A 13627-nucleotide genomic window follows, 5' to 3' on the forward strand; every position below is an offset into this window, starting at 1 on the left:
ACACGTCCTCAATGATTGCTGTCCATATTTGCAACCATTGTCTTCCAGCTGTACACTCCCATGAAACCTTGGCCCGACGTGCATGTACAGAGAGACCGTATATTTAGGTTCCTTCTTGATTATGTAAACATGTTGCACAATGTCTCGCCCGTCGCCATGCATGGTATAATAAGCTTACTATATGATAAGGAAGTCCGTTTTGTCGTCATCAATTCTGGCCTCCAACTGAGTGTCTCTTAGGGCTTAGTCTAATTTGGTTTCATTGTTTCCCATCTCAGTATGAAAACAGATGGCCTCATGCACACACACCTACTCTCTTGTGCATCCACACACTCAACAGATGTACTGCACATGCAGCGATGACCCCTCCTATTATTCGCACAAGGGCTTGAATTTGTCTTGAGCTTATCAGTTGGGATCACACAACTGTGCTGCATCTCCAGCTTTAAGATAAGCCGTTTACGTGCCATTTGTTTTGGTCAGCGACTGTCCGGTGTAGATGGAGTGCTTCCAACGCATGACCTCTTTGTCCTTTATTGTCACCAAATAGAAGCCAAAAAGACAGAACCTAACGTTGGATTGGCCAACCCATTTATTTTTCCAACTATAAGGAAAGTGAAACTCAAATTTAAACACCACCATAACGTTGACTAACGCTCACCTGCCACACCTGTCTCCAGGTAGAACACTGTTAGGGCTACCCACAGCACCACTCATTGGCCATCATCATTAATTGCAATCATATGTGACCACAAAATACATAATGTGTGATTTACATTAACTTATATTTAACACAGATAACTGACTTTTTACTCTTCTGAAGACAAGTCCCTAACTCTCGCGGGGGATATTCAGTAGCAGACACAAGGTTTGTGTTAATTTACCTCTCACATAGACGTTTGGTGAAATTTTCATGTCAGTCTTCAAGAACGTAAATGTCTTTTTTATTTTAATAGGTGAAGATCCACATTCACTGTAAAATGTGCTTTTACTTTCATTTAATTGTTTTGTAGTTTCCTCATATTGTATTTGGTCCTGCATTAATATTGCTGTTTTAGTTTAGTTTTTATTAGGACGCTCCAGAGACTGGATAGTAAATTCTTCCATGACATTTTTATCTCAGTGTGTATGTATATAAAATCCAGGCTGATGTGTAAAAGCCAATAATGTGATTGGTTCTGAAATAACTCGGCCGAGAAAGTGGTACCACTGGTTACTCCTGTTTCTTATGTCAAGCACTTTAGAGTGGTATGATATCACTACTAAGATTTCCGGCCCAGGTTATGAATACATTTTATATATATACACACACACACACACATGTGCCCAATGGATTGATGATTATGTGTAATCAGGTGTAATCCAGGTCTGAAAAGTGCTTCAAACTTGTTTTCTTTCATTGTCCAGTCATTGTCCAGTTTCCGTCTCCGTGTTTTCGTCTTACAACTTTTACTCCGTTACCCTGGTGAATATTGTGAAGTGCAAAAGCAATTAAAGAACCATCAGGAGATGGTGGAGACCAAAACAGAGCTTCAAATGAGTGAATGATTGGACTTACGCTCACCAGGTGGAAAGAAACTAGCTAGCCACATGTCCGATTAATGTGAAATCGTAAATGGGTTTGGATAAAGAGAGGCTGTAATGGAGAGCAGTACACTATATGAATCACTTTAAAAAAAGGAGAAGTGTCTGACCACACCTAAACCACAGGGAAGTGGTTGCTTCCAACTGAACGTAAACACGACTACTGTTAACATCCCGGATGGCTGAACCCAGTGGCGAGCCACTTGATACTGATTTAAATGAAAAATGCTGATGTAGTTTATGTTTGAGTGTGATCTGGATCCGATGGACTGCAGGAATGTAAATGCGCACATTTTATCAAATAGGTCTCATGAGGGAGTTCAGTGTTAATACCATATCATTATCCCTATTGGATTCAAGCCAGAGATGATCGTACGAAGTCCATTCTTATCAGTTGGCATGCCTCAGTTGTATTATTTTATAAACTTGTTTTCATGCCAGAGAGGTTAATGTAGCATCCAGGCTGGCAGCTCGCCATCAAGCCCTCATAAAATGTGTTTTCTGGGAGTAAAAAAACACTGACGGACACAAAACGGACACTGTTATTCTAAAATGTAAGAAGCCGTCGTAAAGTAATCTGATATTTTAACTGAGAGCAAATATGTTGTCCTTCGCACAATGAATCCTATCGGGTGATCACTCATATCACGGCTTCCCACTTCACAGTGATCAATGTTCAGCATTGTGCCACAGAGCTGTGCCTAATGCGGTCCGTCATAAAGGTCTCCTTGGTGATTTCGCCACCGAGATGCGTAAAACATGATATGGTCTCTGAAGCGGGAAGGAGTCTATAATGTCCGAGCTGTTGTCATGGCATCCCGGACCCCTGACTAAGCCTTTCAAAAATGTTTTTGTATCAGTTCTGTGGAGTTGGGGGGACACAGGCAATGGGGCTTTACAATGGTAATAAATAGGCAAAGAGCCAGGAGCCACACGCAACAATTGAGCTGAACTGATCCCCTAATAAAAGACCCCCTGTGTGTTTGTGGGTCTGCCCGTCTCAGGAGAACACATAGAGTGGAAATGTAAATCTCTCCGGAGGTGGATACGTGCGAGCGTCGGCCCGGGCTCCACATTGCACAGGCTGATTGGATGCACTTCATCTCAAAGAAAGGACAGAAAAAGAGTTGGTGGCAAGTGAAATAAATCTCGACGGTTCACCGCGGCTGCCTCGTTTAAAGACCTGAGGAAGCTGCATGTCATCGAAGGAGTACAAAATCCCTTCAAAGACTAATGGGTTAATGTTTAAAGTTATATGAACCCGCCACAGATAAGACACTTTGATGCTGTTGCAACTGTTGTAAAACAGTCTGTGGGTGCTGGAGAGATCATCTGTTCCACTGAATAGGTGACGCCTTTCCTTTACACAGATAAAGGAGTTGAACACATTCCATTAGAATGAGATTATTATTAGTGTTATTATTATACAGCTGTTGAATCAAAAATCAATTTCATGTCCATTCAGTTTACATAAAGGAATTCACAAACTGACGTCCTGCCAAAGTCGATGATCAGTGGTTTGGAGGGACATGCAAATGTGCTACTGTTCTTCTGTCACAGACATGTGCAGAATAAGAGGATATCCTATGATGGTGGTTGCAAAAGTTTCACCTTCTGACTTGCTAATTATGTTCACATTGTGGAAGTCAGATAAGCCAAAAACCATTAAAGCGACATTAGCCGCTAATGCTTCCTATCCTGAGCAACCACAAACATTACACCTTGGATATTTTATAAACAATATAAAAATGACGCAGAGGCAGCAGGGAAATGACTGGGATGTCATAATTCACCTGTCTTCTCTAACAATATCTGGAACGAACTTCGTTGGTGTTACCAAGCCATCGGTCACATGTTAAACAAACTTAGGATCTTAAAAATAGCCCATGAATGCGAAACGCCTGAGAATCTGATTTATATCTATGCATCCTTTAATGATCATTTTGATTGTTTGTTGGTTATTCAAACAATAAAGAGACGATAATAGACTCATTTGGGCCTGGCCTCTTTATTTTGAGGTGGTATGTGTGGGTTATATAATCCAGCCTGGGGCGGATCACCAGTGCACTGACCTGAACTTGCTGTAGCCGCGGTCTCATGATTGTGATTTGCTGAGGAGCTGTTCACCAGTGATGATTTCAGAGCGTGTGCAGGGGTGTCTTCCGTGCAACGCATGCCAACAGTCAAACAGGAAGTAAGGAATCGGAGCCCTGGCAAATCATTTTCTCCCGGTGTGCTTTCACACCCTTGTGGATAAACTTCTCTCCTCGTCAGTGTGTCATCGCAAAGAGTCACTTCTGTCCATCAAAAAACCTGTGGAGGAACAAATTTACCAACCTTGCTCAGTTGTTTCTCTTCTTTTTTCTATCAAAAAGCTTAATCATGCAAATGATGCCAGTATTTGTTTTTGCTTTGAAGGTTGTTTCCTTTGGCACAAAATACCTTGTGACCAAACTGTAATTAGATAAGTTTGAGCAATTAGTAAAATGAGTTCCTGACTGTCACAGGCAGTTTCACGGGTCGCTGGATTTCTGTCTTGTCCATGCTGCTCAACCTTCAACCCATCAGTCTGTTTGGTTTTCCAAGACAAACACTCAGAAAATGTATGTGGTTTCATTATAGCTTTAACGTTCTGAGGACATTGTGCTATGTTGTAATGCTTTGGGGGAAACAGTGTGGCAGAAAGAGGAGGCTTGGTATCTGAGAGCGATGAAGAGGGCAAAACCATGATGGCTCTTTCCTGTCAAGCATTACATTTGTTATGTTATTTATTGTGGGCTGACAAGTTCAACAATGAAAAATGACTAGAGGCAAATCTAATATTTGCAGTGCCGTTTTCCAAAACCCCAATTCATCCATCATTTTTTTTATTTAAATTTTTTGAAGAGGGGAACTTTATCACACATCCGCCCAACATTTCGGGAGCTGGCTGCAGATTGAAATGTTGTAACATTGAAGGAAAAAAACAATTCCATTTGAATACACCTCCCTTTAAAAAAAAAAAGGTTTCACTTTCCTGTTCTTTACAACTTTTTAACCAATCCACAGACTTTTATTGCCGTTTTTGACAATTACTTATGGCTGTATGCACAATCTGCATGCATGGTTGGATTACAGTGTCGACCTCTGTGTATGGTATGTGTCACCTTTGAACCTAAATGCCAAACAAACCCACGTGGTAATCAAGCCCGCCGTGACCTTCACCTCCCTTTGACGTGTACTTTCTGCTGTTGTTACGGTCGTCAGCTCCATTAACTGGAAACCTTAAAGGTTTTCAGAACATCTATTTCAACTCTTACATAAATTACTCACACAGGGCGTCTCAGTGTGTTTATACTTAGTGTGTTTTTGAGCATTCTCCACATTCCAGATCTTGTGGTTTGAACACCTCACAAGTGACACGTGGGGTTTAAAGAAGATATAAGCGAAGCTGTCAAAGAGGCAAAGCTGGGGGGTGATAAGATGCAGAGATGTTTAGAAAGGTTCTGCAACTTCCCTTAATATCAACGGGCCAAACCTGGTTGTTGATGCTCATCTTCTGCGCCACAAAAACACGATGATACACATAAAAAAAACAATTAACTTTTTTATGTTCATGTGAATGGTTCTGTAGAGTCACTCGGGGGTTTTATTGTTCTTTTCAAGCTATTTCTGTGTTTTATTTCTATTTTTCTTCAGCGATGTTCGGGCTACAGTTGACTTCAGATCAGTGGCAGACTCAGGCTGGGGGGCAGAAATAAATAAAAAGGGCAGCAGCTGCCTGTGGTGGGGCTCCAGCAAGCTGAACGTTTTCCAGCATGTAGGGCAGCCTGAATGGTACTGCATCACGTTTGGTGCAATGCATCTCGTTTTATCCACTGCAATAGGGTTCTTTATTATGTTTTATCTATACAGAAGGGGCATCCCAGAAGGCACTTCATCATGTTTTCTCCACTGGATGGGCACACTTGAGGGCACTCAATCATGTTCTCTACTGGCTTCCAAGAGAGCATGCAAGCATTTCAATAAACTAGAGAGATCATCTTGGTTACCGCAGGTTTAAGCAGCTTGAAATGTAAAGTCTCCACAATCTAGTTAAAGGTTGAGTAGGTGATTCTATCCAGAAACACTTTCTGTTATATTACTTGAAATCCTTGTAACATACTGAAAACAATGAATACATTAAATGCCCTGACATAAATAAAAATGTCATCTCTGGCCATGGCAGGACTGAAAAACCTGTCCAATCAAAAAAGTCAGACCAGAGAAAGTAATTGGACGGCCTGCCTCTCTGTCAATGTTTACTTCCTGCATTTTGCCGTACCGAGCACTCGTTTGGCGTTCTGGGGTAGCATCATCATTTTTTAGCCCTTTGATCAGTCATCAAGTTTGTTTGTTTTAAATGTTAGTAAGTCATTACTTGCTGCTGCTGTCAGTTCACCCCGGCAGGTTTTAAAGTGACTGAGAGGTTTGATGGACAGTACGACAATATACTGCATGACTCCGACTCACCGCATTCTGACTGTGCTGCCTGTGCACTGCACCCCTTTAGCCACAAACATACCGAACTTTCACCACAATTTTTATTTCCATCAAAACACTATTTCACAATCTAGTCCTCGGGCCACACCTGCCCTGCAAACTTCTTTTGCTCCAGTGCAACTCTTGTACGCTGGATCTGCTGAAGGAGTCCAGCAGTGAAGTTGCATCAGAGCAGTGCCTGGAACTAAATGTCAACAAAACAAATGTAGCTTGATAGCTGGATTGAGAAATGTTCCAACCACATCAATCTGTTCAGTTCAGGATTAGACTTGAGGATGAATGTGTCTCCAGTGTCACTGCAAAAAACAGATAAGAGGCCGTTGGTCGTGAGTCAAAAACACACAACGTCTTTTAAAATATTGTCATCCAATTTGATTCACTCTTTGATTCTGGGTATGCTCCTGTAAGGTCACATAATAATACTGAGGGGAAAGAGTTTTTCAGTCTGTTCAGTCTTTACTACATTTCGTATAGTGTCTAGGTTTACAGCGATAAAGTGATCAACGCTTCCACTTTCCTTCTCTTATTTTGTTGTTGTTCCTGTTGACTACCACACACCCTTCTGGACCTTAACGTATCCAAAACAAACCAGGTTGAACTCAGGCCACTGGGGAGCGGCAAACAACTGTAGCCTACTGTAAGCAGTTTAGTCAGACTCTTATCTCAAACCGCTTTCACAGTCACCACATACTGTATTATCAACAGCCTGTCATTAGCATGCTACTGCTAGCACAGCTGAAACCTAAACATGTTGCCGTAACCTTTCCTGCATTAATATTGATACCGACCCAAATTGCTAACTGATACCCAAACAACTGCTCATAATAGTGAATCTCTCAACTGCTGTACTCGTATCATTTGTTGTACTATATTTAAATAAAGATTCTACATACAGAACATATAATAAGCTGATACTGTAAGGTGCATTTTCACAGATTTAAATGGGGGGGGGGGGATTGTGAGAATATTGTCACAAGCTGCGCTGACTGGCACATTTATTCATGACTCAGTACGGTGCTAAGGAGCATTACACATTGTGGTTTCCGAGGTTCCAGGGAATTGCAAGAAACCCTTAAGCAACGCTTTTGCGTGTTTTTGCTCTGTGCCCGTCACTCTTCAGGAATTTGCCAAATACGAGCCCATCAAGCACGTAAGAGTACAAGCTGGTACAGTTAATAATTAAAGGGTCATACATTTGTTTAACGACCGAGCACTTTCCCTCATCTGCCTTTGATGCTGCTGCTTCAAAGTAGCTAAATACTATAGACTATATAACACGTGAATACTGTAAATCCCTCAGGCTTCATGATGTTGCTGCATTGAACCAGTGGAAACTATGTCTTAAGTTAAATTTGTTTAATATGGATTGAATCAGACACTTAATATCGTTAGAAGTTAATGAACTTGTTAAACCAGATTACACGGGTACACTTAAAGTCGTAGCAAAGTCACATTCATGACGGAGTTACTGTGGCCTGACTGCTGTGTGATGTCACACACTCCCTCGATTTGGGTGCCAGGTGTAACCGGCGGCTCGTTTCTCAAAGTTGATGTTTTACCCTGCCCCCCCCCCCCCTCCCCCCTCTACAATACATCTAATAATTATTTAGCAAACATCCTTTGAGTTAATCAGTTATTGTTCCTCTACTAGAAATTCCAAAACCAAATTCTCTCTCCACGATAACATGTTGATTTTGAGATCTCGTGATATGCTACATATTTAATGTGTCTTTAGTTATCCTCTTCCTCCTCCCTGGAATGCAATGGAAGCTTTTTATTTTTTCGTAATGTTGGTAATATTGTTATCTATTTTGATTCTCTATCTTCGTCCCAACGTGTGTCTCAGAGTTGGCGTGTGAGGTGTTATTTGGGTGGTCTAGTAAAAGCTGAAAACCTTGTGGGAAGGGTCAGAGCGAAAATTACTATTTGGGAGTTGTCTGGCTTCTCTCTGGCTCTCCCTTATGTGCTGTCGGTGATCCATGTTGTGATAAAATCCACAGGAGCGCAAGACACAATTATGCAACGATTTACCTTTCTACAGCTGAAGCACAAACACAAACAAGAACAAAGTTTATTTTAAATTCAAGTTATAATTCATCTGGATGTAAAGCAAAAAAAAAAAAAAACATCTTCCAACTGCAAGGCTTTGCAGTGAATCTGTGAATGCTCGTAGTGGAAACTTATCTTTGGATACAGCTATTTCAGGATCCAGCTCTTACAAAAAGTCCAAAGACCAGAAAGTGGTGCACGGGGAGGCACTGGGAGAGGAGGAGGGAGGGAGGGTGAGGGAGCAGAGGGAGGGAAGTGAGAGGCCAGTCTTTTGGATTTCTCATTAATTCAGTGTGGCCCTCTCTTTCAGTTTTTTTTTTTTTTGTAAAGCCCGCCCACTGACCATTATCAGCACAGGCCTTATATATGCAGCCTGCTGCTGTTGTTTGTGAGTACACGCGCTTTCCAAAGCTCCAACCCCACAGCCGGACAGCCACACTGCCACCACCATGAGAGAGTTCAAGAGTAAGGATTTCTGGAGGGCCGTCCTGGCCGAACTGGTTGGCATGACCCTTTTCATTTTCCTCAGCATCTCGTCAGCTATTGGGAACACGAACAACAAAAGCCCAGACCAGGAGGTGAAGGTGTCGCTGGCCTTCGGACTGGCCATCGCCACGCTGGCCCAGAGTTTAGGCCACATCAGTGGAGCCCACCTGAACCCCGCGGTGACCCTCGGGATGCTCGCCAGCTGCCAGATCAGCGTGTTCAAGGCGGTCATGTACATTGTGGCCCAGATGCTGGGTTCGGCCCTGGCCAGTGGCATCGTGTACGGGGCACGTCCGAGCGACAATACGGCACTGGGGCTGAACACTGTGAGTATATTTCACATTACTGCTGTTGACAGAATAAGTGATGCTAGTGATGAGAAATGGGATGGAATATGACGCCACAGTGTCCGTGGTCTAAAACGGACTACGCGCTGAAACTTTTGTGAGAATGTGGGCACTTCATTTGGTACTTTTTGTAGTCATCATACCTTTGGACATGCTGTCATTGCTCATTATTGAATAGTGATGACGTACGATTAAAGCACACCACACTGCAAAGAATCTGCAAAGAAAATATGCAAGCCCGTTGACATTTCTCCTCAGCTGTTTAGGTCACTGTGTTGCTTTGCACACTAAAATGCTATCTGTAACATCAGCTGTCTTCTTACCGAAATGCTTATGGGTGTCAGGGTTTGATATCTGCTCACTGTACTGCCCCCCCTCCCCTTACACGGCGCACCACAGCTAAATTACACCGAATAAACCAATCATCAAATGACGAATGAATAAGCGGTGTGGCCCTTTGGAGCCTAATTGCTGTCTGCCAAATGGGAAGTGGACGTGAGAGGGGGGGGGAAACTAACTGACACAGGATGACAAATTGTTGTTATTTTGCACTCTCTTCAACTCGCAGCTCAGCGGCGTCACTCCCAGCCAAGGCGTGGGCATCGAGCTCCTGGCAACCTTCCAGCTGGTGCTGTGTGTCATTGCAGTGACTGATAAAAGGCGGCGTGATGTCACCGGTTCAGCACCCCTGGCCATTGGCCTCTCGGTCTGCCTGGGACACTTGGCAGCTGTAAGTATAGCATATAATGTATAGCATCGTGTTTATCTAGGATTAGGCACAGTACATTTGAGCGTTGTAAACAGGCAACAGACACAATACAGCTTCTGGATTGAAAGAATTTCATGCGGCCTGATTGTTTTCCCTAATACCCCCTTCACCCCTGACTCCATTACCCCACCGGACCATGTAGCTGAAGATATCCTCTTATGCCGTCTCTTTGTTGTCCATTGCAGATCAGCTACACCGGCTGCGGCATCAATCCCGCTCGCTCCTTTGGTCCGGCTTTGATCCTGAACGATTTCACAAACCACTGGGTAAGTCGGAGACAGAAGCACACAAGCTCTTTACATGCGTGCCTCACATGCATCTTACATGTCAAGCTTGAATAATTCAATAACGCCCCGAACAGACGGATGACTCCATTATCCGTGAATCCTCCCTCACCAGTTAATCAGTTATAGCGTCCCTATTGTTTTACAATTATCGACGAAAGTAAACCTTTTGAACTTGGAGTCTCTGTGTTTTATAATCTCTGTGATAACGATGGGCTCACACATGATTGACTATTGCAGGTGTACTGGGTGGGGCCAATGTGTGGCGGTGTAGCAGCGGCTCTCGTCTACGATTTCCTGCTGTCGCCCAAATTTGACGACTTCCCCGAGCGCATGAAGGTTCTGGTGAGCGGCCCGGTGGGCGACTACGACGTCAACCGGGGTAACGAAGCCACTGCTGTGGAGATGATGTCGAAATAGTCCCACCCGACCGCCGGCGCTTTCATTGTACATTGTTATGCTCCTGTAAAGAAAGAAGAAAAAAAAAAGCTCTTGAATTTTATGTAGGATGGCAGTTTTTTTTTTGTGCGATTTTAAAAATACCAATGAGGATTGTTGCAACGGGTCAGTTTAGTGTCTCTCTGAATTAGAATTCACTCCTTCATCCGACCCGACACACGTCGAGCATACAAGTCGAGGGTGTGAGGATCCTGACAGAGCAGCGTGTTCCCATATCAGTATTCTAATGATGAGCCATTTTTGTTTTTTGTATACTCGATGTTTCTGTATCAACTTTGTATTTCTGATGGATAATGTATTGCGTGTACACTCTTGAAATGTCTCTCACTTTTTTAAGTAAATAAAACACTTGTTGTTAAATGCTGTTACTTTATGTGTTTTCTTGTTATAAACCAAATACCAATGCAATCACCACAAGCATGAGGAATTATTGAACAGAAACATTTTTCCTTGGGTTATCTTGTAAAAAAAAACATTATCAATGTAAAATAGAGTACACTATATTGGAATTAAGATACTCAATAGTGTGCTTTGCAGAATATTTCAAGATGAAGATTCATGCATGGCCGGATTAACCTTTCAGGGGGCCCCGGGGCAAACATTTGCTGTTGGGCCTCTTCCTGTGAACCTGGGGTTTTTTGAGGTCTGAGGCCCCAGAGGTTTGCCCAGTTGGTAATCCAGTCTTGGATTTATCCAATAAGAAATGAGCATACAGAGGTCTGCATTCCTGAAGAACCTGAACCAAATCATCTAATTTCTGATTCATCAGCCAACATGTTTTATCGCTCGGGCAATTCAACAAACATAATGAGCAACGCTGTAATCAGAGAACGGCCTTGTGTGCTGATCAAAAGATGCATGATGAATTAACAAAGAATAAAAATCAAATTACAGAGGACAAGTGGTGTAAAACAGCTGTGGAGGAGAGAGAGAAAAAGAAAGAAAGCAGACTTCCTCCCAGGAAAGTCAGACAAATGCGTAAAGCTGAAGAAACAACAAAATGAACAAAAGGTCAAACTAAAAAAATGAAAACAGGATCAGAATCTGCTATCACATCCAGACTGATTGCCTTTAAATACACATGCAAAGTTTAGACAAGAGTGTGTGTGTGTGTGTGTGTGTGTGTGTGTGTGTGTGTGTGTGTGTGTGGTCAAACAACTGATTTTGGCCTATTGACTGAAGCCATTTACACTTGTAAACTGTTAATATTGGTCTCTACATGGTTTCACTGTTTTGCCAATTCCCTTTCCACATTGAAACTCGTGAAAACGCTTATAGATAACGGGTTCACTTACAGATCAGAGCTTGAGCGCTATAAATAGTCTGCAGGTAAACATTTGGTTTGGACAACAATGGAGGCCGATATTGGACAGAGAGTAAGAGGAAGAGGAGGAGGAAGAGGAGGTCATGCCAGGCTTGGATTCGGCACTCCAAGTGACACTTTCCACACTGCCAAGCTGAACATTGCAATTTTTTATCTAGCACAATTTTTAAATGTTTTTCTACTGTACTTTTATTGTTTGAGGCCTGTTAAAACATTTTGAAAAAAACATTTGCGCCTTATCTGCTTTGAGCATACACATCCATACTCTCCACGTATGTGTGTGTGTGTGTGTGTGTTAACTGTATGACAAAACTTAACTGCAAACTGCTGCAAAAGACGTGTTTTTCATTTCATTGTCATCGCATCATTTGTGCGTCATGTGCTTATTCAAATGATGGTTAGTATTGTTGCAAAAAACACATTTTCTTAAAGATTTTGAAGCGTTTAGCAAGAATTGTTAGCTTTTGCAAGAGATGTATTCTGTTTTGTAAAATAGCCAATAGCTTCGAAGATAGCGCCTTAGCAATCAGATAAAAACTCAGCTGTCCTTCCAATTTGATTGTGTTTTTCTTTGCACCGCCCAACTGTGGCTGCTGATTGATGAGAGCTTCTCTCACTCGTGTTTTCAACAGATCTAAGCAGTTTGCCAGGTTGCTGAGAGTTTCTGCCCAGCAGCCAAGAAACAGTGCATAAAGGGGATTTCTCTGAGCCGCCCTTGCTCTGACAGAGTTGAACCTGGCTCGGTTGTTGCTGGACTGCAACACAAAGTCATCCAGCAACATCGCCACACAAGATACAACTGTTGCTAGCATGACAACTTTCCAGAGTTGTAAAACTCTACGTTGCCCAGTGGAGTCGGGCCTGTCATTCAGGGCCAAAACCTCCTTCTTCTTTTTTGGCAAGTATAAGGCTGTCAGTCATTCTGGTTGCTTTCAGATGCAAAAGCAATCTGTGGTATATGAAATACACCAAGTGACATTACTGGGGGAAATGAGAAAGTGATTTAATCATTTTAGGAAAATCCATACTGGATATATAACAATATAAACTAATTATTATTTTGACAATACTAGTACGTATTTTTGTTCTGTTCACAAGTGCTGCTTATTCGCCATAATTATGATTTTATGTTTTCAATTATTTCAATCAACTGGGAGGGAAAACCCATTGACGTTAAGCACCATTTCACTCTAGATCAGCATACACATTGATTATATGCCTGACTTGCTTCCACTTCTGCATGTATAAATTCTCCGTGTTTACTCGATAATCTCTCTTAGTTAGGTAAAGGTTCACCTAACATGACAGACCACGATAGTAAATCCTCTCAGGGGAACCAGCATCTTGATGTTATTTATGGCTCTGGGGGACTAGATCTGGGGGGGATGGGGTCTGGGAGTCAACGTGTGATCATCATGGGTGAGTGGAGGGCACACGTGATGAGGTGTTTCCACTGAGACAGGATCAAAACAGATTCTTGATGGGTTGGTTGCTCTCTGACTAATCGACTGGTTGGAAATAAGATAAATTCATACCTCATCTGATTTAACAACTGTTATGACGTTTCTAGTCATTTAAGCCCTTTTTTCAGATATATATTGATACATATAGAATCCAGTTAGGACCATTGACAGAGTGATCAAACGCTCCAATGTTATCTGCATGTGATGATCATTTATTTGCATCACATCTTAGGCCTTAACATGTGGACAAATTGGCCTTAATATCCTTTGCTAATTCGGTTGAATGGATTGTGTAAATGTTACAGGAATTAATTGGACAGCTCCAGTAATGTGGAATAGAG

General features: G+C 42.3%; 1 protein-coding gene across 1 annotated transcript; it reads left to right on the plus strand.

Moving 5' to 3' along the window:
* Nucleotides 1-8505: 8505 nt before the first annotated feature.
* LOC311012494 (aquaporin-1-like) lies at nt 8506-10863 on the plus strand. The gene is given in 5 exon segments (XM_084007954.1): nt 8506-8596; nt 8599-8966; nt 9556-9717; nt 9942-10022; nt 10281-10863. Coding segments are annotated over 5 exon segments (867 nt in total). The 5' UTR covers nt 8506-8520; the 3' UTR covers nt 10461-10863.
* The last annotated feature ends 2764 nt before the right edge of the window (nt 10864-13627 follow it).

This window comes from Eutrigla gurnardus, assembly GCF_963514095.1.
Source record: "Eutrigla gurnardus genome assembly, chromosome: 4".
Lineage (NCBI taxonomy): Eukaryota > Metazoa > Chordata > Actinopteri > Perciformes > Triglidae > Eutrigla > Eutrigla gurnardus.